At 39.6% G+C, this 25,457-nt stretch overlaps 1 protein-coding gene across 2 annotated transcripts in view; it reads right to left on the bottom strand.

The window, feature by feature from the left end:
• The window catches only part of PSEN1 (presenilin 1), a gene marked incomplete at both ends in the record, with an annotated part of 50,424 nt that overhangs the window by 6,919 nt on the left and 18,048 nt on the right, over positions 1–25,457 (bottom strand). For both annotated transcript variants that reach the window (XM_084240049.1, XM_084240050.1), the window contains 6 exons: positions 6,128–6,214; positions 7,365–7,463; positions 10,510–10,730; positions 15,919–15,986; positions 21,386–21,527; positions 24,575–24,828. In XM_084240049.1, the coding sequence (XP_084096175.1) occupies positions 6,128–6,214; positions 7,365–7,463; positions 10,510–10,730; positions 15,919–15,986; positions 21,386–21,527; positions 24,575–24,828 (871 nt within the window). The remainder of the gene's footprint in view (positions 1–6,127; positions 6,215–7,364; positions 7,464–10,509; positions 10,731–15,918; positions 15,987–21,385; positions 21,528–24,574; positions 24,829–25,457) is intronic.

The raw sequence follows: 25,457 nt of genomic DNA, 5'->3' as shown, positions 1-25,457 counted from the left end.
AATCCTAAAGCCAGAACCTCAGAGGGACGAATAACAACGAAAGAAGGCCAAAAAAAAAAAAAAAGTTATTAAAAGAATAAATAAATAAAATCAAAGGAAAGACAAACACAATGGCAAATACAGATGCTAACATATCAATATTAACTCTAAATGTAAATGGACTAAAATCTTCAATAAAAAGACACAGAGTTGCAGCCTGGATTAAGAAACAAAACCCAACCTTTTGCTGTCTCCAGGAAACACATTTAGCTACAAAAGATAAAAATAGGCTCAAAGTTAAAGAATGGAAAACAATCCTACAAGCAAATGGACCAAAAAAGAAAGCAGGAACAGCTATACTTATATCAGATAAAACAGACTTCAAACTCAAAAAAATAAAAAGAGACCCCAATGGTCATTACATTATGATCAAGGGTACAATACTTCAAGAAGAAATAACACTCATTAACATATACTCACCAAACGAAGGAGCACCAAAATATATCAGACAACTGTTGTCCTCTCTGAAAACAGACATCAGAGAAAACACATACGTAGTGGGAGACTTCAACACACCACTATCAACAATGGATAGATCAACAAGACAAAAAATAAGTAAAGAAACTAAAGCTCTAAATAAGGACCTAGAGCATTTGGGCTTAACAGACATCTATAGAACACTAAACCCCAAAAAAACAGAGCACACATTTTTCTCAAGTGCACACGGATCATTCTCCAGGATCAATCACATACTGGGGCACAAGACAAACATCAACAGATACACAAAGATTGAAATCATACCAACCATCTTTTCTGACCATGAAGGCATCAAACTAGAAATAAACCATAAAAGGAAGGCAAGGAACTTTCCTACCTCATGGAGATTAAAAACCACACTACTGGAAGACCACTGGACTAATGAGGAGATCAAAGAAAAAATTAAAAAATTCTTTGAATTGAATGACAAGGAGGACACCAATATCCTAAAAGTATGGGATACAGCAAAAGCAGTAATAAGAGGAAAATATATAGCAATAGAAGCTCACATCAAGAAACAAGAAAGAACTCAAAGAAACAACCTAATCTCAAAGCTCAAAGATCTAGAAAAAGAACAACAAAAAAACCCCAAAACCAGTAGAAGAAAAGAAATAATAAAAACCAAAGCAGAAATAAATGAAATTGAAACTAAAAATACAATCCAAAAGATCAATGAAACCAAGAGCTGGTTCTTTGAAAAAATCAATAAAATAGACAAACCCCTAGCCAGGCTCACAAAGGAAAAAAGGGAGAAAGCACAAATAAACAGGATCACAAATGAAAGAGGGGAAATCACAACGGACACAGCAGAAATCAAAAGAATAATCAGTAACTACTATGAACAGTTATATGGAAACAAGTTCAACAATCTAGAGGAGATGGACAAATTCCTACAACTCTACAATCACCCAAAGCTAGATAAAGAAGAAATAGAACACCTAAACAGACCAATTACAAGCAGCGAAATTGAAATGGTAATCAAAAACCTCCCCCAAAACAAAAGCCCAGGACCTGATGGATTTACAAATGAATTCTACCAAACATTCAGAGACGAATTAGTGCCTATCCTTCACAAACTCTTCCAAAAAATTGAGAAGGAAGGGACAATACCAAACACGTTCTATGAAGCCAACATTACACTAATACCAAAACCGAACAAGGGCAACACAAAAAAGGAAAACTACAGGCCAATCTCCCTAATGAACACTGATGCAAAAATCCTCAATAAAATTTTAGCTATCAGAATCCAACAATGTATCCATAAGATAATTCACCACAACCAAGTAGGATTCATTCCAGGGACACAAGGATGGTTTAACATCCGAAAATCAATCAATGTTATCCAACATATCAACAAAAAGAAATATAAAAACCATATGATAATATCAACAGATGCTGAGAAACCTTTCGACAAAGTGCAACACCCATTCATGATAAAAGCCCTTGAAATTCTTGGGATACAAGGAACATACCTCAACATCATAAAGGCCATCTATGACAAGCCAACAGCCAGTATCATTCTCAATGGTGAAAAGCTGAAAGCAATTCCATTAAGATCTGGAACAAGACAAGGATGTCCACTCTCACCACTGCTTTTCAATATAATACTGGAAGTCCTAGCCAGAGCAATAAGACAAGAGAAAGACATCCAAGGAATCCAAATAGGAAAAGAAGAAGTCAAACTATCACTATTTGCAGATGATATGATAATATACGTAGAGAACCCCAAAAACTCCACAGAAAAACTAATTCAACTAATCAATCAGTTCAGTAAAGTGGCAGGATACAAAATCAACACGCAAAAGTCAGTAGCCTTCCCATAAACAAACAAAAAATCGGAAGAAGAAGAAATCAAAAAAACCATCCCTTTTATTATTGAAACAAAAAAAATCAAATATTTGGGAATAAATCTAACAAAAGAGGTAAAGGACCTATACAAAGAAAACTATAAAACACTGTTAAAAGAAATAGAAGAAGACACAAAGAAATGGAAAGACATCCCCTGCTCATGGATTGGCAGAATAAACATTATTAAAATGGCCATCCTACCAAAAGCAATCTACAGATTCAATGCTATTCCAATCAATATTTCAATGTCATTCTTCAAAGAAATAGAACAATTATTGATGAAATTCATATGGAATCACCAAGAACCCCAAATAGCCAAAGCTCTCCTGAAAAAAAAAGAAGGGAATGGAGGCATCACACTCCCAGACTTCAAACTATACTACAAAGCCATAATCATCAAAACGGCATGGTATTGGAACAAGAACAGACACACAGACCAATGGAATCAAATACAAAATCCAGAAATAAACCCACAGATTTATGGTCAACTAATCTTTGACAAAGGAGCAAAGACTATGCATTGGAGCAAAGAAAGTTTGTTCAATAAATGGTGCTGGGAAAACTGGGTCGCTACATGCAAAAGAATAAAGCTTGACCACTACCTCACACCATACACGAAAATCAACTCAAAATGGATTAAAGAACTAGACATAAGACCTGAAACCATAAAATATATAGAAGGAAATATAGGCGAAACACTACGTGATTTGCACATCAAAGACATCTTTACAGACACATCACCCAAAGCAGTGATAGTGAAGGCAAAGATAAACAGCTGGGACTACATCAAATTAAAGAGCTTCTGCACAGCAAAAGAGACAATAACAAAAACAAAGAGAAACCCCACCGACTGGGAGAAGATTTTTGCACACAACACTAATGATAAAGGACTGATCACAAAAATCTGCAAAGAGCTGATGAGACTCAACAACAACAAAGAAAATAATCCAGTCAAAAAATGGGCAGAAGAGCTAAAAAGAAACTTCTCTGAAGAGGAAATGCAAATGGCCAACAGGCATATGAAAAAATGTTCAACATCACTTGCCATCAGGGAAATGCAAATCAAAACTACCATGAGATACCATCTTACACCAGTGAGAATGGCACATATTAAAAAAACTAGCAACAACAAATGCTGGCGAGGGTGTGGAGAAAAAGGAACTCTTCTGCACTGTTGGTGGGAGTGCAAACTGGTCCAACCGAGGTGGAGAGCTGTGTGGAGATTTCTGGACCTACTAAACATAGAGCTTCCATATGATCCAGCAATTCCACTCCTAGGTATTTACCCAAAGGACACAGAAACATCAATTCCAAAGAACACCTGCACCCCTATGTTTATAGCAGCACTGTTTACAATAGCTAAGCTTTGGAAACAACCCAAATGCCCAAAAACAGATGACTGGATCAAGAAGATGTGGTACATATATACCATGGAATATTACTCAGCATTCAAAAAAGATAAACATATGCAATTTGCAGCAACATGGATGGCGCTGGAAGGGATCATGCTCAGCGAAATAAGCCAAAAAGAAAAAGAAAAATACCGGATGGTCTCACTCATAGCAGGAATCTAGAAAAAACAAAAAAAAAACTACCAGGAGATACCATCTTACACCAGTGAGAATGGCACATATTAAAAAAACTAGCAACAACAAATGTTGGCGAGGGTGTGGAGAAAAAGGAACTCTTCTGCACTGTTGGTGGGAGTGCAAACTGGTCCAACCACTATGGAGAGCTGGGTGGAGATTTCTGGACCTACTAAACATAGAGCTTCCATATGATCCAGCAATTCCACTCCTAGGTATTTACCCAAAGGACACAGAAACATCAATTCCAAAGAACACCTGCACCCCTATGTTTATAGCAGCACTGTTTACAATAGCTAAGCTTTGGAAACAACCCAAATGCCCAAAAATAGATGACTGGATCAAGAAGATGTGGTACATATACACCATGGAATATTACTCAGCATTCAAAAAAGATAAGCACATGCAATTTGCAGCAACATGGATGGTGCTGGAAGGGATCATGCTCAGCGAAATAAGCCGAAAAGAAAAAGAAAAATACCGGATGGTCTCACTCATAGCAGGAATCTAGAAAACTTAAACAAGGGACCAAGAAAATGAATAACTATAAGAAAGTGAAAATCAGAATCAACAAAAAACTATGAAACAGAGACACTTTTGGGGGGGTGGGGGGCAGGAGGGGAGAGATTGGTATCAGAAAGGGGGGGTTGCAATTGTATGGAGAATATAAAAATAAAATTTATTATTTAAAAAAAAAAGAATAAAATCTTGTACCAAATATATATCCATATTCATATACAAATATACTCAACACAACCAGTCTTTTAATTTTCTTTAGCTTAACACAAGTTAACCTGAAGACTTGATGTGGGGGCCTCCCTGTTGGCACAGGGGTTAAAGCCAAGCCAGCACTATCAAGCCAGCCATTGCAGCTTGAGTTCAATCCCTGGCCAGCCAGGCAGCTACCCACATGGCACAGCAGACTTCTCCTGTCTCGCCTGCTGCTCCCCTCGGCGTATTTCAGTAGATCTGCCTGTTCTGCTCCCCACTCTGTCTCTGGTGAATCCTCTCACCCCCCACACCTCTGGCTTATACCCCAGTTCTTGTATGCATAAATAAATAAATCTTAAAAAAAAAAAAAAAAGGGCCTCCCCGGTGGCGCAGCGGTTGAGCGCTGGCTTGAGAAGCTGCCCGCGGCCTCTGCAGCTCCGGTTTGATCCCCGGCTGCTCCCCGGCCACCGGAGGAGGGTCCCACATGGCGCGCAGACCTCTCCTGCCTCCCGCTGCTCCCCTCAGCAGTGTGCTTCGGTCCTTCTGCCTGCTCTGCTCTCCGCTGTGGCTCTGGTGAAATCGCTCACCCTCCCGCACTTCTGACTGTACCCAGTGCTTGCATAAATAAATAAATAAATAAATCTTTAAAAAAAAAAAAAAAAAACCAAGATGTGCAAGAATTGTTTCTAATACATTTTCTACTTCTCTCCTTGCTCTGTTGCTGGCCTAATGCAATCTCATTCTGCAGCCTTTGCTCACTGTGGAATAGACCTGCTATCCCTGACGCCCATCTATGAATTCTCATTTGAAAGTGTCTTCCTTATAGTACCCAACAGCTGAATTAGCAATTTTCTTGGCTCTATAAAGCCTAAACTCTCTCTTTCCTATAAAACAACAACTAATAGCTAAGGTTCTTTTTCCCTTCTTACCAATCTTTATTTTAGCTTCTTCATAAAATTAGACCTTTTTATTTTTTTTAATGCTGTTATTCCTAATAATAACCCCCTACCTAACATTCTCCTTAATATCTTTCAGAGTATACAAAATGGGCCTTTCAAGCTCCCATACTAGGTCAACATACTATCCTCTTCCAGAAAGTCATATCCTGGAATATTTTATCTTTACGTTACTCTGGCCATGTCAGACAAAAAGTTCACATCTTTACGTGCCTGAAGAACAAGTTAATTTTTTTCTTTTTAAAATCACAATCTCAACTTGAACCTTTCCATACTGATATTAATGATATTTAATGGCAGGAATTCTTAACTCAAGATCACTGACAGTATTGTTGGTTTTGCAACATCTAAACTCATTAAATGTTTGCTTTGTGCTACCACAACTTTCAGAAGATTCTCAAAAGAGTCCATAACGAAAGAAAGAGGCTAAAATTACACTTCATAACTGTTAGCCTATAAAATGACAATGACCCCGAAAAACCAAGAAATAACCAAATAAAAGTCACCTACTTTGTGCATTGTAATTGGAGGTTTTGGGTACCTTCCTTTGGGCTTCTGGGTCTCCTTCTGCCATATTCACCAACCACACCATTGTTGCTGTTGAGAGAGACAAGAGTCCAGGTAAAGCACTAGAAACAGAAGTACATGGAGAGACAGGAGGCCATTATCTCTCTATGCCAATCTTCTTGCTTGAAGAATGTGTAACAATGAAAAGTAAAAACAGGGGCCTCCCTGGTGGCGCAAGGGATTAAGTCTCAGCACTATGAAGCTATCTGCAGCCACTGCAGCATGGGTTTGATCCCGGGCCAGGCAGTTAACCCACATGGTGCAGCAGACCCCTCCTGTTTCACCCACAGCTCCCCTCAGCAGTGTATTTTAAAAGATCTGCCTGTTCTGCTCCCCACTCTGTCTCTGGTGAATCCTTTCACCCTGCTTCCCCCAGCACCTCTGTTCTACACCTCAGTTTTTGTATGCATAAATAAAAATTAAAAAAAATAAATACAAGGCATAAGAAACATAAAAAACAATAAAGACTATAGTCAGCTGGCCTTTTCTATGTGCCTTTAAAAAATACAGATATCAAAATATCTATATAGATCTCTGTATACACGTCTGTTACATTTAATTAAGAAGCAAATATGACCACTTCAAAACGGTGCTTCTCTTATACATTGCAGGTAGATTGCAAAACCTTATAGTTCCTACTGAGAGGAATATGATAACACCTAAGAAAACTACATGTGCATTAACCCTTCAACCCAGAAATAGCATTTTTGGGAAATGGTACAGGATACAATACTACAAAGATGCATATAAACATGAGCCATTCAGGTTACCAAAGGTTCACAGCAACCCAAGTCCAATCTAGTCAAAGTAAGCAATTTCAAACAAAACAGTTGGCGTCTATGTCTCCATAGCTTTTTATCACAGATTTTAAAATAATATCCATGTTCCTAATACTCTTAGTTTTCTTGAATAATTTATGAATGAAATATATAATAAAAAACTGTACAGTAGCCCCACTTACTCACCATGGCTTTGTAATTTTGAGGTTAAACAAGTTTCACTATAGACAACCCAACCAATCTAAGTCAACATAAGTCAGGCTGGTTATTTAAATCCAAAGAAGAGAAACAGAAAAGGGAACACCATGTACATGTTTATGGATCTGCGCAGTACCATAATAATGACCATTATATGTGTTTGCATTCCTAAATATTCTAACTTAATATTCAAAAATACTTACAGGAGTAAATGAGAGCTGGAAATAGAGTTTCATTTCTCTCCTGAGCTGTTTCAACCAGCATACGGAGTGGGCCTTTTGGACACAAAACAGCCACTAAATCTAGAAAGATAAAAATAGAAAAGACATCCAAAACATGTATTGGCTATACCTATAAATGGGTGTGTTAGGGAGGAATTAACCAATGGAAAGATTTAATTTTCTTTTTCCCAGAAAGGCGAGTGAATATAAAATAAGTGGGAGGAGAAATGTGGGAGCAAAACCACCTAAACAAAATCACAGAGAATATGTGTATAAGTTTCCTTTTAGCTCTACTATTTTGATTAGTTTACAGTGTATTATTACTGGATTCTTGGAATAAGTCTTCCCAGTTTAAAGAAAAGAGGCAGGGACAATGACAAGAGAGAACAATTCTAAAGCAGCTGTCAATTTCCAATAAGCAGAACCAAGACAAGTTATTTCCAAAGAAATCATATCTGAGCCATAAACAGAAGCTTTATAATGAGAGAAATTTAAGAAAATATTTGACTGAACTTTGCAAAATATGAGAAGCATATAAGAGATTCCCTCCTCTTTCCAAAAAGTGTATGTACTACTTAGAGATACTTGAAATACAAAGGCAGTAAATTGAAAACAGTACAAAATAACAAATATTTGCAAGAAAAAGTTTAGCATTTTTTAGTCCTTTGTCAAAAGCACTAATGTTCAGGTGTCAGAGCACATATGGTGCTGAAAGTGGTTTATTTAACAAAAACAGCAACTCAGAGAGGAAGCAGCATATCTTCTAAATGATTTTTAATTCTACCACCATCTCCTTCATTCAACTGCAATTTTTCTTACATTTTCTGTGTCATAAAAATTTAGACTGTGGAAATACAGAAAACAATTTTAAACATTTAAAAACAAACAGGTAGGGGCCTCCCCGGTGGCACAGGCTCAATGAGCACAGTGCTGTGAAGCTGTCCGCAGCCTTTACAGTGCGGGTTTGATTCCCGGCCAGCCAGGGAGATACCCACATGGCACAGACCTCTCCTGTCTCGCCCGCTGCTCCCCTCAGCAGTGTTTTGGGTCGCCTGCCTCCTCTGCTCCCTGCTCTGTCTGGTGAATCCTCTCACCCTCCCGTGCCTCTGGCCTGTACCCTAGTTCTTGTGTAAATAAATAAATCTTTAAAATAAAAAATAAACAGGTAAAGCTAGAATGGTAAAGGAAGACTTGATGGCTTGGGCTGACATTATCATCACTCAGCTGCCTGTAAGCGGTTATGTCTCCTCCTTCACTACTAGTGGTGCTAATGTAATAAAACACACACACACTCTCTCTCTAAGAAACCTCTACTGTCAATGCTTGCACTTCAATTTGTTTTGGATGAGGAAAGGGAAATTTGCCAAGCTTTTAAATGAGATTTTCAACCTGTTTGAAACTGCCATGTCCTGTACCTAGCTATCTTGGTTTTATAATAGCTCTTATATAATTACTGAATGATAAACTCCCTTATTTTTAGAGTAAATAAAGAGAATTAAATTTTGAGGGGAAATTTTCCTAACAATCTTCATGACAAATTAAAATATCTTGAGACTCTGTAAAACGAGTTGAGAGTCCCTATGTTAAATACGGACATAAAAGACTTACTTTAATGGAACTTAAAGATCTATGAAAATAATCATTTATATTATATATGGGGAAAAAATAAGGTTGATGGGAGGAAAAGTAATGCAGAAGAATGCTGAACTTGGGATTCAGATTCCAGATCTAACAATGTAAGCTTGGGCAAATAGTTTACCAACATAAGCTTCAGGTTTCTCAGTAGTAAAAGAGCGAGAACTGGGGCCTCCCCTGGTGGCGCAGTGGGTTGCGAGGCTGCCTGCAGCCTCTGCAGCGCCGGTTTGATCCTCGGCCTGCCGGGCAGGGTCCCACATGGTGCGCAGACCTCTCCTGCCACGCCCACTGCTCCCCTCAGCAGTGTACTTCGTCACTCTGCCTGTTCTACTCCCCGCTCTGGTGCTGGTGAATTCTCTCACCCTCCCGCACCTCTGACTGTACCCAGTGCTTGTATAAATAAATAAATCTTTAAAAAAAATAAAATTAAATTAAAAAATTAAAAAACAAATGAAAACAGCAACATTTACTGTTCTAGGTGTATTACACATGTTGTTTAATTTAATCTTTACAATAACTAAGACTTGGATGCAAGCAGTCTGTCTCTAGAACTGGTGTTCTTTCATTTTCTTTTAATGTCAAAGTAGAATCACCCTCCATTACAATTCACCCCTAATGCTTAACTGATGACAGAAATATGCCATGTTTCATTTAAATTTAACATGTGTGTGTCACAGTAGTGCTCTATGAAGCCTGTACTCTGAGTCTAATAAGGGAGGTAAAAGTTTCACTACCTTGCTTAACAGTCCAGCATTATGTATTTTATTGTATTTTTCTATATCCAAATGGGCAGATTTATTATAAAAAAAGGAAAGTAAAGGACGCTTGCATAGGTACAAGTGGGCAAAAAGAAGTACCTCTAAAAGGGACAGATTTGCTAAAAGAGATGCCTGCATAGACACAGGCAGACTTCCTGGGACGAGAACCCGGGCAGCACTGTGTATTTTCAAAATGAGGAGGTCATCTCTGACAATGTCTGGAACTTTAAAAAGCATAAAGTGAGGCTTCTATTGTGGCTTTAGTATGTAGAGACATACATAACCTTGACTTATTTTTTGACCATCTGTGAGACAAAAGATTCTCAGTTATTTTCCTCAAGAGGGAAACCTTGGATAAGAAATTGCAATTGCCATCATTGGTGGCTAGACCAAGGAAAATGAAGCTTAAAGAGCCTGAATCACTTTATGACTTAAGGTTATCAGTAGCAGGAATGGGATATGCATCTAAGTTTCTGACCAGAAGTGGGTAGGTCAGTGGATCATTCCACTAACCCATAACGAACTCAAACTAGAGGCAGTAATAAAACATTTTTAGAATACTTAACCTCAAAAACTTTGAGATCTTCACATGAAAAAGATACTACAGGTAATTATTTGCTGAAGAGCTATAAGACACAACTGTTATGTTCCTAAGTCAAGAAAATTGGAAGAGGAAGGAAAACACACCAGTGAGGTATTTCTGTGATGGACAAAATGTCAGTCTTGGGTTTTACCATAAACTGAAATCACAGCCAGGATGAGCCACGCAGTCCACTCTGGGAGGTACTTGATAAACACCAGGGCCATGAGGGCACTGATCATAATGAGATAGGCCTGCTGGAGTCGCAGGGGACCTTTCCAGTGGATAGCAATCATTCCCACCACACCGAAGTTCCAGATCAGGAATGCAACAGTAATGTAGTCCATGGCAACATTATAGGTTTTAAATACTTCCCTGAAAAAAATTAAACAGAGATCCAAACAGATTTATGAACAATCATTTTCATCAAAATATTCTGTTTCCCAACCATTAGATATTTTTTTATCTTCTATCAACTGTTCTGCTTCAGTTTTCTTTAAATTAATTCACTTTTCCCTTAAGTTGAGCTTATTTTAACAAAAAACTGTGTAATTCATATAAAAGGGAAACCAGTAAAATAGGTCATACCTGTTTAAAAAAAGGACAAGAATGAAGAAAAGTCATATGCCCCTAAAATGCCAAGTATGGTATACTACACTTTGGAAAACCCTAGTTTAAAATATTTCAAATTGGAGAAAATTAAACACACACAATAAAATTTTAGCAGGACACATGACTTAATTTTCACGAAGTAAAGTCAGTGCAGTCATTAAAAGATATACATGTATAGGGCCTCCCCGGTGGTGCAGCGGTTGAGCATTGGGTTGCGAAGCTGCCCGCAGCCTCTGCGGTGCCAGTTCGATCCCCGACTGCTCCCCGGCAACCAGAGGAGGGTCCCACATGGTGCACAGACTTCTCCTGCCGCCTGCTGCTCCCCTCAGCAGTGTACTTCAGTCCTTCTGCCTGCTCTGCTCCCCGCTCTGGCTCTGGTGAATTCTCTCGCCCTCCCGCGCTTCTGACTGTACCCAGTGCTTGTATAAATAAATAAATAAATCTTAAAAAAAAAAAAAAAAGACACATATATACTTTTTACTCACACATACAGAATATAGGCATGACATGTTGCTTGGGGAAACAAAAAGATCTCATTCATGTGTGTGAGAAGAGAGCAAGAGATTGATATATACTAATTCCTGCAAAGATGACAGAACTTAAATCTTTAGATAATGCACTTCTGGTTATTTTCACTTCTGATTATATCCACTTCTGGTTATTCTCATGCAACTTTTTAAAACTGAATTTTAACATCTTTAAACTGAGGAAAATACTATTTTTTATGGGATACAGGGGCTAGTCAGAAAGATGAGTTCCCATTTATTTTTAATTCCCTAGTTCTGGGCCTCCCTGGTGGCACAGGGGTTAAGTCTTGTGCTATCAAGCTACTGCCAGACACTGCAACATGAGTTCAACCCAGGTCAGGGAGCTAATCCACATGGTGCAGCAGACCTCTCCTGTCTCACAAGATGCTCCCCTCAGCAGTGTACTTCAGTAGATCCGCCTCTTCTGCTCCCAAACTCTGTCTTTGGTGAATCCTCTCACTCCCTGCACCTCTGGCCTATACCCTGTTCTTGTACGCAAATAAAAATAAATCTTTAAAAAAATAATAAATTCCCAGTCCTTATGGTTTCCTCTAGCTCTTTTATGCTTTTCCCTTCATATTTAAATTTTTAATCCACTTGGAATTTGTCCTGGCATAGATATAAGAAATCCAAACTTTTCCCCAGATGACTGATCAATTATCCCACACCCATTATTAAGTAATCCACCTATTGCCTACTGATCCTATATTAGCTTTATTTAAAAAAAAAAGTATTTATTTATGCATACAAGAATTATTTATTTATGCACACAAGAACTGGGGTAAAGGCCAGAGGTGTGGGAGGAGAGAGGACTCATCAGAGTGGAGAGTAGAAACTTTACTTATTTTTCCAAATAAACTTTAAAATCATCCTGCCCGGATTAAAAATAAATTGTTTATATTTTTATTGAGTTTATATTAAATTTTTATTTTTATTTTTTTTACTTTTTAAAAGATTTATTTATTTATACAAGAACCGGGGTACAGGTCAGAAGCGCAGGAGGGTGAGAAAATTCACCAGAGCCAGAGTGGGGAGCAGAGCAGGCAGACGGACAGAAAACACTGCTGAGGGGAGCAGTGGGCAAGGCAGGAGAGGTCTGCCATGCTATGTGGGGTTCTCCCTGGCTGGTGGGGAATCGAACTGGCGCTGCAGAGGCTGCAGACAGCTTCACAGAGTGGCAATCAACCACTGCGCCACCGGGGAGGCCCTATATTAAATTTTTAAATAAACTTAAAACAGTATTGATATTTTTATGATACTAAGATTTTCCATGGAAGCTGGTATAACTTTCCATGCTGGTATAATTTGTTTAAAAGTCTTCTCGTCATGCCCTTCATGGGCATTAAAATTTCTTAATAACAAATCTTACACAATTTTTGTTTGATCCAAGATATTTTATATTTCTTACTGTTATCAAATATAGGGTTTTGCCCCTTTTTTATGTTTCCTCACCACATGAAGGCTTCTGATTTGTGTGTGTTTTGTATCCAACTGCTTTGCCAAATTTACTCGTATTGTTTCTTAGCTATTTTCTGAAACCAAATATTCAATTTATGTTCAAATTGAACCTTCTTTTCCAAACTGTAGAATTCTTATTCATTTTTCTCTTTTGGGCTCACCAGTTCCTCCAGAGCAATGTTAAGACTACAGTAGTGGGGCCTCCCAGGTGGTGCAAGGGGTTAAGAAGCAAACTATGACGCTATCGGCAGCCACTGCAGCACATGTTAGATCCCTGGCCAGGGAGGTGACCCACATGGCGCAGCAGACTTCTCCTGTCTTGCCCACTGCTCCCCTCAGCAGTGTATTTCAGTCAGTCTGTCTGTTCTGTTCTCCACTCTGTCTCTGATGAATCCTCTCACCCCCACACCTTTGGCCTGCACCCCAGTTCTTGCATAAATAAATCTTAAGAAAAAAAAAAAAAGACTACAGTAGTAATAGAAGTTAATTCCTGACAGTTACAGACATGCTCCTAGAGTTTCCCTGTTAAGATGACACTGGCTGGGGGCCTCCTGGTGGCACAATGGGTTAAGACGCAACCTACGAAGCTTTCCGCAGCCTCTGCAGCATGAGTTTGATCCCCTGGCTGTTGAGGGACCTCAACAGCAGCAGACCTCTCCTGGCTCGCCTGCTGCTTGCCTCAGCAGTGTACTTTAGTCAATCTGCCTGTTCTGTTCCCCATCCTGTCTTTGGTGAATCCTCTCACCCTCCTGTACATTTGGCCTGTACCTCAGTTCTTGTATGCATAAATAAATAAACCTTTAAAAAAAAAAAAATGATAGTGGCTGGGGCCTCCCTGGTGGCTCAGGCGGTTGTGCGCAGCGCTATGAAGCTGTCCACAGCCTCTGCAGCACAGATTCGATCCTGCTGGCCAGGGAGATTCCCACATGGCGCGGCAGAACTCTCCTGTCCTGCCCGCTGCTTCCCTCAGCAGTGTGTTTCAGTGAATCTGCCTGTTCTGTTCCCTGCTCTGTCTCTGGTGAATCCTCTCATCCTCCCACACATCTGGCCTATACCCCAGTTCTTGTATACATGAATAAACAAATCTTTAAAAAAAAACAGATGATACTGGCTGTTAGAGTAAAAGTCATACATTTTTATCATGTTTGAGAAGTAACCATATCATGTTTGAGAAACAGCCATCTATTTATTTCACAATGAAATCTGATCAAATACAAGTGCTGAATTTTATGAAATTCCTCTGAGCATGTTCACAGAGATGAATTATCTCATAATGTGGTGACTTACACTGAAATTTCCTAATAATGAACAAGTTTTCCATTCTATAAACAAAACCCACTTGGTCATAATGTATTATTTCTTTAATGTGTTGCTGAATTATGTTTTTTTTTTTTGAAAGATTTATTTTATTTTATGTATACAAGAGCCAAGGCACAGGCCAGAGGTATCAGGGGTGAGAGGATTCACCAGAGACAGAGTGGGGGAAAAGAACAGGCAGACTGACCAAAGTACACTAGTGAGAGGAGCAGTGGGCAAGTCAGAAGAGGTCTGCTGTGCCATGTGGGTTGCTCCCTGGCCAGCCAGGGAATCAAACTTGTGCTGCAGAGGCTGTGGACAGCTTCATAGGTTGTGTCTTAATCCCTTGTGCCACCCGGGAGGCCCTGAATTATGTTTGTTAATACTGTTATTCTTTTGGCATCAATATATAAAATTGTGCTACAGTTGTTTCTTGATAATTTACAGAGTTTTGTTATCAGTGCTATCATGGCTTCATAAAACAAATCTGGAAGCTTTTCTTCTCTACATTAGGGCCTCCCCAGTGGCGCAGCGGTTGAGCGCTGGGTTGCAAAGCTGCCCACAGCCTCCGCGGCGCCGGTTCAATCCCCAGCTGCTCCCCGGCCACCGGGCGAGGGTCCCACATGGCGCGCAGACCTCTCCTGCCGCCCGCTGCTCCCCTCAGCAGTGTACTTCGGTCCTTCTGCCTGCTCTGCTCCCCGCTCTGGTGAATTCTCTCACCCTCCCGTGCTTCTGACTGTACCCAGTGCTTGTATAAATAAATAAATAAATAAATAAATAATTTTTTTGATAAATAAATAAATAAATAGTATTGCTAACTTGTTAAAGGTTTAACAGAAATTCCCTATGAAAACATTTGGGCCTGGCACTGCCATGGTTGGTGTTGCTATGGTTGGCATTGCTATGGTTGGCATTGCTATGGAAGGGAGATGGGAACCTCTTCAGTAACTTATTTTTTCTTTACTTACATTATCTATTGCTTTGTTGGTCAATTTTAGTATTGACTTTTTCCTAAAAAATTATCCATTTTATATAAATGCTGACATTTCTTTCTTTTATTCTGTGGTTATTCCTCAACCTTTTATCAAAGAATTAATTATTTGATTTGTTTATTGCATCTAATCCTAATTTAAGAGCAAAGGGATGGTTTACAAACTGTTATTCTACTACTAGGCCTGAGAGAAACACCAGGCTGGCAAATCTCTGAGTGTCTATTCTCTTCAACACAGAAGCTCCAACTTTTTCTGTTTTATGTGAAGTTTTCATGCAAGATTTCATTTGAAAAAAGACCCATTGATGAAATAAAGCTTGAAAATTAGTAATTCACGTATATATACATTCTTGAAATCCTTTTTTAACATTCTGATTCAGAAGTTACTAGAAGTACAGATTAATAAAATATTATTCACTAAAAGTTTAGTAAACTCTTTTCTGAAAAGCCTTAGAATTAACTATTGTAAGTTTTTTTCAGTTCTACTTACCATAAACAAGAATCAACAAAACAATATCCCTATTGATAATATTAACTTGTCTTATATATACCAAGTATGACCTATATATGGAAACAATTATAATTTGAGTAATTTATCAACAGAGTATATGGCTTTACATGACAATTACACAGCCTAGAGAGACAATTTCTGAAAAAGAAAAATTATTTTGCCACTTACCCCAAGTAAATGAATGAGAAAAAGAACAGCAACAACAGAGATGAAATAATTAGCCAGCCATGGATGACCTGAAAAACATAGGATTTCAATATAATGAGAAGATTCTACAATCCTAAAAAAATTTATGAATTTCTTCCCTCAAAATACTATTCTATGTATGTTTCTGTATATTGTTTTCAAATGGCAGAACGTAAGTGGTTTGGGGATCAATGTATACTTACATAGAACTTTTTAGTGCAGAACTACTCATAATATGAAATATAAATTTCAGAAAAACAAAGATTCTTATTCCTTTAGAAACAGAATTTTGAAAAAGAAAATACATTCTAAAATACTAAATTATCAACAGAGTTAACAGCTGACATTTAAACTTTAATAAACACCACTATCAATGGAGAAATTTTGAATAAATTAATAAACTGAGGGGTCTCCCTGGTGGCCTGGAGGTTAAATCTCAGCACCACCCCCTCAAAGGTCCACCAAGACAGCCTGAGTTCGATCTCCAGCCGGGGAGCTAACCCACATGGCACAGCAGATCTCTCCTGTCTCTCCCACTGTGCATTAGTGTATTTCAGTAGATCCGTCTCTTCTGCTCCCCACTCTGTCTCTGGTGAATCCTCTCAACACCCATACCTCTGACCTGCATCCCAGTTCTTCTATGCAAACATAAATAAATGAAATCTTAAAAAAATAAACTGAATAAAATGGTTGATAAAATTCAATAAAACTGAAAATCAGATATTCAGAGTTAAGTGACCCCTGTATACAAACATTAAGAATACAAAAAGGGGCCTCCCTGGTGGTGCAAGGGGTTAAGCACAGCACTATGAAGCAATCCGCAGCCTCTGCAGCACAAGTTCAATCTCTGGTCAGCCAGGGAGCAATCCACATAGTGCAGCAGACCTCTCCTGACTCGCCCGCTGCTCCCTCAGCAATCTATTTCAGTAAATCCGCCTGTTCTGCTCCCCACTCTGTCTCTGGTGAATATTCTCACCCTCCACTCCTCTGGCCTACACCCCAGCTCTTGTATGCATAAATAAATCTTTAAAAAAAAAAATACAAAAAGGCCCTCTAATTATGTAACCATTTCACAAAAGAATATTCAGAATCTGAGGTTGTAGTAAGTATTGCAATGCTTTTCTTCTTTTTTTACATGGCACATTAATAAGTATTAATATTACCAATTCTTTGAAACACATATATATCAGTCTACCATTATAGAGAATTCACACAGCACTATATAAATATTAGTCTCTATTACTTATTGATGTAAGAGTAGATCAGAATTTGATTCTTGTAATTTTTTAAACAATACTTTTTTTTAAAGATTTATTTATTTATACAAGAACCAGGGTACAGACCAGATGCACGGGAGGGTGAAAGGATTCATCAGAGACAGAGCGGGAACAGAACAGGCAGACTCTCGAAATACACTGCTGAGGGGAGCAGAGGGCGAGACAGGAGAGGTCTGCTCGCCATGTGGGTTGCTCTGAGGCCAGCGGGGATTGAACCAGTGCTGCAGAGGCAGCTTCACAGCACGGCGCTCAACCACCTGTGCCACCAGGGGAGGCCCCAACAAGACAATACTTTTTAATGGTAATTTTATATTAAGAGTATATTTGGGAAAATCTTACACAACCCAAGAAGAGAGTTATGTGTGTGTGTATATAAACTTCTAGTCATAAACACATGCTACATAATATATATCATGAAGAGTACAGTTAATGATACTGTACTTCATGTTTGAAATTTGCTAAGAGTAGATCTTAAAAGTTCTCATCACTATGGGCCTCCCTGGAGGCGCAGCGGTTGAGCATTGGGTTGCGAAGCTGCCCGCGGCCTCTGCAGCTCCGGTTCGATCCCCGGCTGCTCCCCGGCCACCGGAGGAGGGTCCCACATGGCGCTCAGACCTCTCCTGCCGCCCGCTGCTCCTCTCAGCAGTGTACTTCGGTCCTTCTGCCTGTTCTGTTCCCCGCTCTGGCTCTGGTGAATTCTCTCACCCTCCTGCACTTCTGACTGTACCCAGTGCATGTATAAACAAAACAAACAAATAAATAAATAAAAACATGCCTCTATAAAAAAAAAAAAAGTTCTCATCACTAGAAAAAAGAAACTATGTCTGGTGACTGTTAAACTTGACTCAAGCGATCATTTCAAAATACATACAAGTATCACATCATTATGATGTACAACTGAAGCTAATATCTCAATTATATTTCAGTAAAAATTTTAAATAAAATAAAAATACTGAAACAATTTCGAATCACAACTGAAGTTAATAACATTTTCTTTTCAGACTTGTTTTCTATCTGCATGTATAAAACTTTCAACAAAATTAGAATCAAGTATAATACAGTTGCACATTTTGCTTTTTAAAACTTAATCTTTTATTAAACATATTCTCATACCACCAAATATGACTTCCAAATGACTAAATAATAATATAGAGCTTACGCGGATGAAGTCACAATTTAACCTTTACCTTATGCTTGGAATTTGTGGTGTTCCCTGACTCTTCCATTATAATTTAAGTTAGGATGGCTATCCTAATATGCAAATATTTTTCTGCATTCCTAAATTTTTCCTTGGGATTTACCAAGTCAAAGTGTACAAACTTTTTCTAGTAATTGACTACTGATACATAATGGTTTCGTAACTTCACAAAAAAAGTCAGTCTTTACCAAATAAATAGGTGAAATAAATTATTTTAATATGCATATTTCTTTGGTTGAGGAGTATACACACTCACACACACACACACCCCTTTCTCTTTACAGGTCATCTGTAACTCCTTTATAATTTCTATTTGGGTTTTTTGATTTTCTCAGTGATTTGTAAGTGCTCTTCATATTATAAAAATATTAGCCCTCTGCCTGTAATAATGAATGCACACAGTTTTTCTATTTAGGTTAGTCCCAGATGTATGCTTTTCTGAATTATTTCCTGAATTCAAAGCCTCTTCTGATAACTTTTAGCACCTCCTTTTCTAGAACATCAGGTGGTAAAACAGGTCTTTCTCATCTTACAAAAATCCTAGTTCAGATTTCCTGTAGTCAAAGTTCTGAAAGAGTTCTGCTTCAATATGGAACAGTATCTCCTCTACTTCCAGAATTATTCAGGCCAGAAGTCACAAACATAAAAAATCTATATAGTTTCACCTATAGCAAATGATGTATACCAATGCATTGTCTTTTTTGGTTTTCACTTTTTTAAGGTTTGTCTGGTCTTTAGCTTCTTGTGCTTCTTGCAGACATTGCAAAACCACTGACAAATCCTCATTGTTTATTTCTAAACAGGTTCTGGCAAGTTTCTGAATTTGATTCAAGAGTTCCTTTTAGGGCCTCCCCGGTGGCGCAGCGGTTTTCGCGCTGGGATGCGAAGCTGCCCACAGCCTCTGCAGCGCCGGTTCGATCCCCAGCTGCTACCGGCCACCGGAGGAGGGTCCCATGTGGCATGCAGACCTCTCCTGCCGCCCGCTGCTCCCCTCAGCAGTGTACTTCGGTCCTTCTGCCTGCTCTGCTCCCTGTCTGGCTCTGGTGAATTCTCTCACCCTCCCACGCTTCTGACTGTACCCAGTGCTTGTATAAATGATAAATAAATAAATAAATAAATAAATCTTTAAAAAAAAAAAAAAAGAGTTCCTTTTAATTTATACTTGAAGTCAAAGTAAACAATTTGTTTCTATAGAATTGGCTCCACTTGCTAAGACTTGAATACTAAACAACAATACAAATTCACAGGTAAATGTGGCTATCTGGCTGAGGATAATCCTTTTAGACTACCCTAACCCAGCCCATCAAAAAGATATCAAGACAGGTAACATGAAGTAAAAGCACATTCCACCTTGTTTCTTCCACCAAATCCAACTATAAAACTTGGATAGAATATATGTAGCTGTTAGCTAAGGAAGTTGAAAAGTAAATAGAGGCGGGTGGGCTGAGGAATGACAAGTTCCAAAGAGCAGGCTTAACACTTCTGTCCCTCCAGCACTACCCTCCTCCTCTTGAACTTGACACAGCTGGAGTGGACATTAGAAGCCAAGGAGAGGGCCTCCCCGGTGGCGCAGCGGTTGAGCGCTGGGTTGCGAAGCTGCCCACAGCCTCTGCAGCGCCGGTTCGATCCCCAGCTGCTCCCCGGCCACCGGAGGAGGGTCCCACGTGGCGCGCAGACCTCTCCTGTCGCCTGCTGCTCCCCTCAGCAGAGTACTTCGGTCCTTCTGCCTGCTCTGCCCCCCACTCTGGCTCTGGTGAATTCTCTCGCCCTCCCGCGCTTCTGACTGTACCCAGTGCTTGTATAAATAAATAAAAATAAATCTTTAAAAAAAAGAAGCCAAGGAGAGCTCTAGGAACAGCTCACGGCCTGGCTAAGGAGCGGGAAAGAAGTCTCCTAACACCAAGAGAAGGGAAAATCTCAACTTTAGTTTTTTCTTCTCTCCATTCTCATGCTCAGTCGTGGTAGTAATGGAGGTGCAGGGATCTAAAATCAGATGGACACATTTATTGTACTTTAGAATAGTGAAAAGCTGGAAAATGTCAACAAAGGAGAAATTAGAAGTAAATTATATTTCACTTATTGAGTTAGATATTACATAGCCATCGACATTTTTTAAGAATTTATAATATGGAAAATGCTTACACCAAAGTGAAAGAAAGGACATACTGATTATATATTTTAACCATGTCAAAAAGTAAACAAATACCAAAAGGAAATAGACCTCAATATTTGATGAGAGCTTCAGAGCGCTGTCTTTAGCCCCTACGCCACCAGGAGGCCCCTAAACTTCAATATTTGGAAAGTTAATGTTTACTTCTTTTATTTGAGAATGTCCTTAAAGGTTCACGAATTGTATTAACTTTGTCATTTTTCTGAAAGAGGTGCCAAGGTGTCTGAAATTCAGGAATAAGCAACTTAGCTAAAGAGTAAGCTAGGGGAGCAGAGGCTAGGAGGGCTGGGCCTGTGTCTTTCCTGTACAACCTCCCATGTCCTCACTTCCCAAGAAAACAATTAGGGCTACTATAGGAGAGTAGGTAACAGAACAGATGGCTACCAATTAGAAGCAGGACCATAGCCAGTCACTGATAAGTTTAACACCAGCATCTGAAGGTGGTTTAATGGCTCTGCACTCAAATACGAAAATCTGAAACTTTAAAATCATACATTATGGAGACCACTGTATCCTACAGTGCCATTTGTGAACAAGGGATTTACATACACGGCATCTCCCTTTGGGATATTTAAGTATACTATAAATCGAAATGTTAAACCATCGAGTTTGTGGCATATGAAAACATTTGTTTTTCATTTACACCCATATTCCACAATGGGGTGGGGAGTGGGCAGTTAACTACTAATTAACTAACTAGAAAATAAGACCTTTTTCTTTACTAGACCTAGTAACGCATGGGCCAGGAAATCCCAGTCATTAGAAGAAAATGGTAGGAAGCAAAGCTCTGACCCTCATGCTCACCTTATAGCACCTGTATTTATACAGAATCACCAGGAGAATAGTCATGACAACAATGACGCTGATCATGATAGCAGCATTCAGAATTGAGTGCAAGGCTCTCTGACCTACGGTCTCCGTGTCTTCTGTGAATGGTGTATAGATTCTATAATAAAACAAAACACAAAAGCCCCAGGTTAAGTGTTAATGGATATCCCAAACCACATACCCCTCCAACACCAGAATTTTCTTTCCTTGATTCAAGTGATCTTTTATAACTATTTTACATCTCATCGACTTAATCAAGAACTTTTAATCTAAGAAAAATAGCTATACTCATTTGCTTCAAAATGAAATAAAAATTGGATGAACTTACTTATTGGCTCCATCTAGTGGATGCTTCATACTGAAATAATTACCTCACATGTTCTTTCTCCACAGTTTACCAGGAATTTCAGAACCAGAGTATGCCATATAAACTAGGCTACAAGTGGTTGTGAGAAGGTAATGTAGCTTATAACCATTTTCTTTCTTCTGAAGAATGACTGCAACTGGAGCAGTCTTGAGACAATGTCACATCCATTCTCCCCTTGTTTTTCATTCACATAAAATTTGACTGACTCCTGTGTCCTGGTGCCTATGTTCCTACCTAAAAGATTTTATTTCTGACTACTTTAAACTAAGGTGTGGCCATGGGACTAAATAATGGTCAGTGAGTTACAAGCAGATGTGTTGTGTGAGATACCTAAGGAGTTATTTCTGCTGAGAGATATATCTCATGCCTCTCCTCCACTCCTCCCTGCTGGAAGGGATTGGGCTGCAACGCCCCTACTGGGCCCTGGGATAACTAAAGGATGAAAGGACCCTGGCTTCCTGCTGAATCTGAAGCCACTATGCCAATCTGGACTGACTACCTCTGCACTACTCTGTGGAAAAGACAAAACAAGTCTATAATTTAAACCAGCTTCTTAGATTTTCCACAACAGGGTCAGCAAACTTTCTGTCAAGTACTATAGTAAATATTTTCAACTGCACAGGTCAGTCAGTCTCTGTTGCAGTCACACAACTCTGCCATTACAGTATGAAAGCTGCCAAAACCAATGTGTAAATGAACGGACACAGCTGTGTTCCAATAAAACTGCATTTACAAAAATAGCTGGCAGGGAGGTATCTGTGGGCTGTAGCTTTCAAACTCCTATTTGTCAATAGGTAGTCAAAAAATCTAACTATCAACTTATACAGATAACAATCCCCACCTTCTTTTGGCTACTGTCTTGTTACAGGGCAGCCCCCATACAAAACGGGTTGCCTGACTGTGGGTTCTCACCCGCGCGTTTAAAAGGACTTATTAATATTCTACTTAAAGGACTTAAAGGACTTACTATTACTCTACACACAAAAGGTTAATATAAGGTGTACTTAGGGCCTCCCCAGTGGCACAGCGGTTGAGCGCTGGGTTGCGAAGCTGCCCGCAGCCTCTGCAGCGCCGGTTCGATTCCCGGCTGCTCCCTGGCCTCCGCAGGAGGGTCCCACATGGTGCGCAGACCTCTCCTGCCACCCGCTGCTTCCCTCAGCAGTGTACTTCGGTCCTTCTGCCTGCTCTGCTCCCCGCTCTGACTCTGGTGAATTCTCTCATCCCCCTGCGCTTCTGACTGTACCCAGTGCTTGCATAAATAAATAAATAAATCTAAAAAAAAAATATATATATATATATATACACAAGGTGTATTTACCTCCACCCTGCCTTTCACTCACTGTTTTAGCCTTTCTCCCTAAAGTGTAAGGGTTTGGCTTTCAGAACATCATGTAGTTTTTCAGGTACTTGCCAATTTCAAATTCTAAAATTTGCTGAAAACCTTTTTGAAGTATTTTTCGTGGAAGCACCAGCAGCATCAAAGAATCAACACGACATTCCCCAGCTTCTAGAGTGCCAGCTTGCATTAATTCTTCATCCCTTCATTTAACAACTTTTCTCAGAGCTAAGCATCTATTATGTACGTTGCCCTGGAAACCAACTTTCCCTTACAGACCTTACAAGTACAGAAGTACTAAGCATTAAATAATGTAAATAAATACGTACTTTGCATACTGTGACAAGTGAAAAAGAACAGATTATTATGAGACTATCAGGAAAGATCTAATTCTGTTAAGAGAATCAAGAAAGTTATCTTTGGGCCTCCCCGGTGGCGCAGCGGTAGAGCGCTGGGTTGCGAAGCTGCCCGCGGCCTCTGCAGCGCCGGTTCAATCCCCGGCTGCTCCCCGGCCACCGGAGGAGGGTCCCACATGGCGCGCAGACCTCTCCTGCCGCCCGCTGCTCCCCTCAGCAGTGTACTTCGGCCCTTCTGCCTGCTCTGCTCCCCGCTCTGGCTCTGGTGAATTCTCTCACCCTCCCGCGCTTCTGACTGTACCCAGTGCATGTATAAACAAAACAAACAAACAAGCAAACAAATAAAGAAAAACATGCCTATAAAAAAAAAAAAAAAAAAAAAAAAAGAGGGCCTCCCCGGTGGCGCAGCGGTAGAGCGCTGGGTTGCGAAGCTGCCCGCGGCCTCTGCGGCACCGGTTCGATCCCCGGCTGCTCCCCGGCCACCAGAGGAGGGTCCCACATGGCGCGCAGACCTCTCCTGCCGCCCGCTGCTCCCCTCAGCAGTGTACTTCGGTCCTTCTGCCTGCTCTGCTCCCCGCTCTGGCTCTGGTGAATTCTCTCACCCTCCCGCGCTTCTGACTGTACCCAGTGCATGTATAAACCAAACAAACAAATAATAAATAAATAAATAAATAAGACATGCCTCTAGAAAATTAAAAAAAAAAAAAAAAAGAAAAAAGAAAGTTATCTTTGAGGACTTTATATTTAAGCCAAAATAAGCAGATAGGAATTAATCAACAAAAGTTGGACAGGAAAGAACATTCCAGGTAGAACAATGTAGCTAAGGGCCATGAGGTAGAAAAGATCACTACATAATTCTTTACCCACCCAGTTCCAAATAAAGTCAACCCTATCTAGTGACACTACAGACGAAACAGAATCTTGCAGCTTTCATTTTCTCTACTTTGAAGGCTCAAGTAATAAGTAACCCCTCACTCTGGCCATGAGAGGGTGGACTCTCTCACTTTCATGTTCTGAGGTCTTCAAGGTGATGACATCACTGTAGCTGTGAAGAAAAGCTACCATGGCTCTGAGAATTAAAAAAAAAACAAAATACTCATACGTACAGCTGCCCATCCTTCCGGGTATAAAAGCTGACAGATTTGATGGTGGCTACGACCACCACCATACAAAGAGTCACAGGCACAAAGAGCATGATCACATGTTTGGCGCCGTATTTCAATGTCAGCTCCTCATCTTCTTCTTCGTCTTGTTCGGCCACCTGCTGTACGTTACCCTGAGGTCGACCGTTAGATACTGGCTCAGGGTTGGCCCGCATCCTCCGCTCATTGCCATGCTCATGCCGTTCTCTACTGTCATTCTAAAAGCACAAGAAAAACTTGTTCAATAAATCAGACTCTCAGTAAAATCAAGGTATTCTATGTAAAAAAAAAAAAAAAAAATAGAAATCAGACCAGGGATTTACAATAGGCTCATCATTACTTCAGTTCTAAATACTCATGGTAAGGAAGACTCAATGTATAAGCCATCTAGATTGTTCACCATTGTTCACTGAAGGGACCCTTTCACCTGGGTTACCTGTTTTCCCTTCTATTTCCAACTTACAACATCCATATGCTTTGAGGTTTCACTAAAAAACTGACATCTCATGAAATGATCTTGATTTTTCAAACTGATGGAGTGCTCTCCTCATGCTTTCAGATTGGTATTAGGAACTGTCTACCCTTCATTATTAGTAAGACTTAAAATCCTTGCAGTAATGTTCAGGAATATCTGCTCTTTTTTCTCCTAAGATAGCATTACTTTTATTTTCTTTTAACCTGTGTTATTTCTTACTATTTCATACAAGTGTACAGTTATCTAAAAAAAGTAATCAATTAAAAATTTTTTACAGGGGCATCCCTGTTAGCGCAAGGGGTTAAGCAACACATTATTAAGCAATCTGCAGCCTCTGCAGCACAAGTTCAATCCCTGGCCAGCTAGGGAGCA

This window comes from Talpa europaea, assembly GCF_964194135.1.
Source record: "Talpa europaea genome assembly, chromosome: 8".
NCBI classification, from domain to species: domain Eukaryota; kingdom Metazoa; phylum Chordata; class Mammalia; order Eulipotyphla; family Talpidae; genus Talpa; species Talpa europaea.
This window is presented reverse-complemented; position numbering and strand designations above follow the sequence as displayed.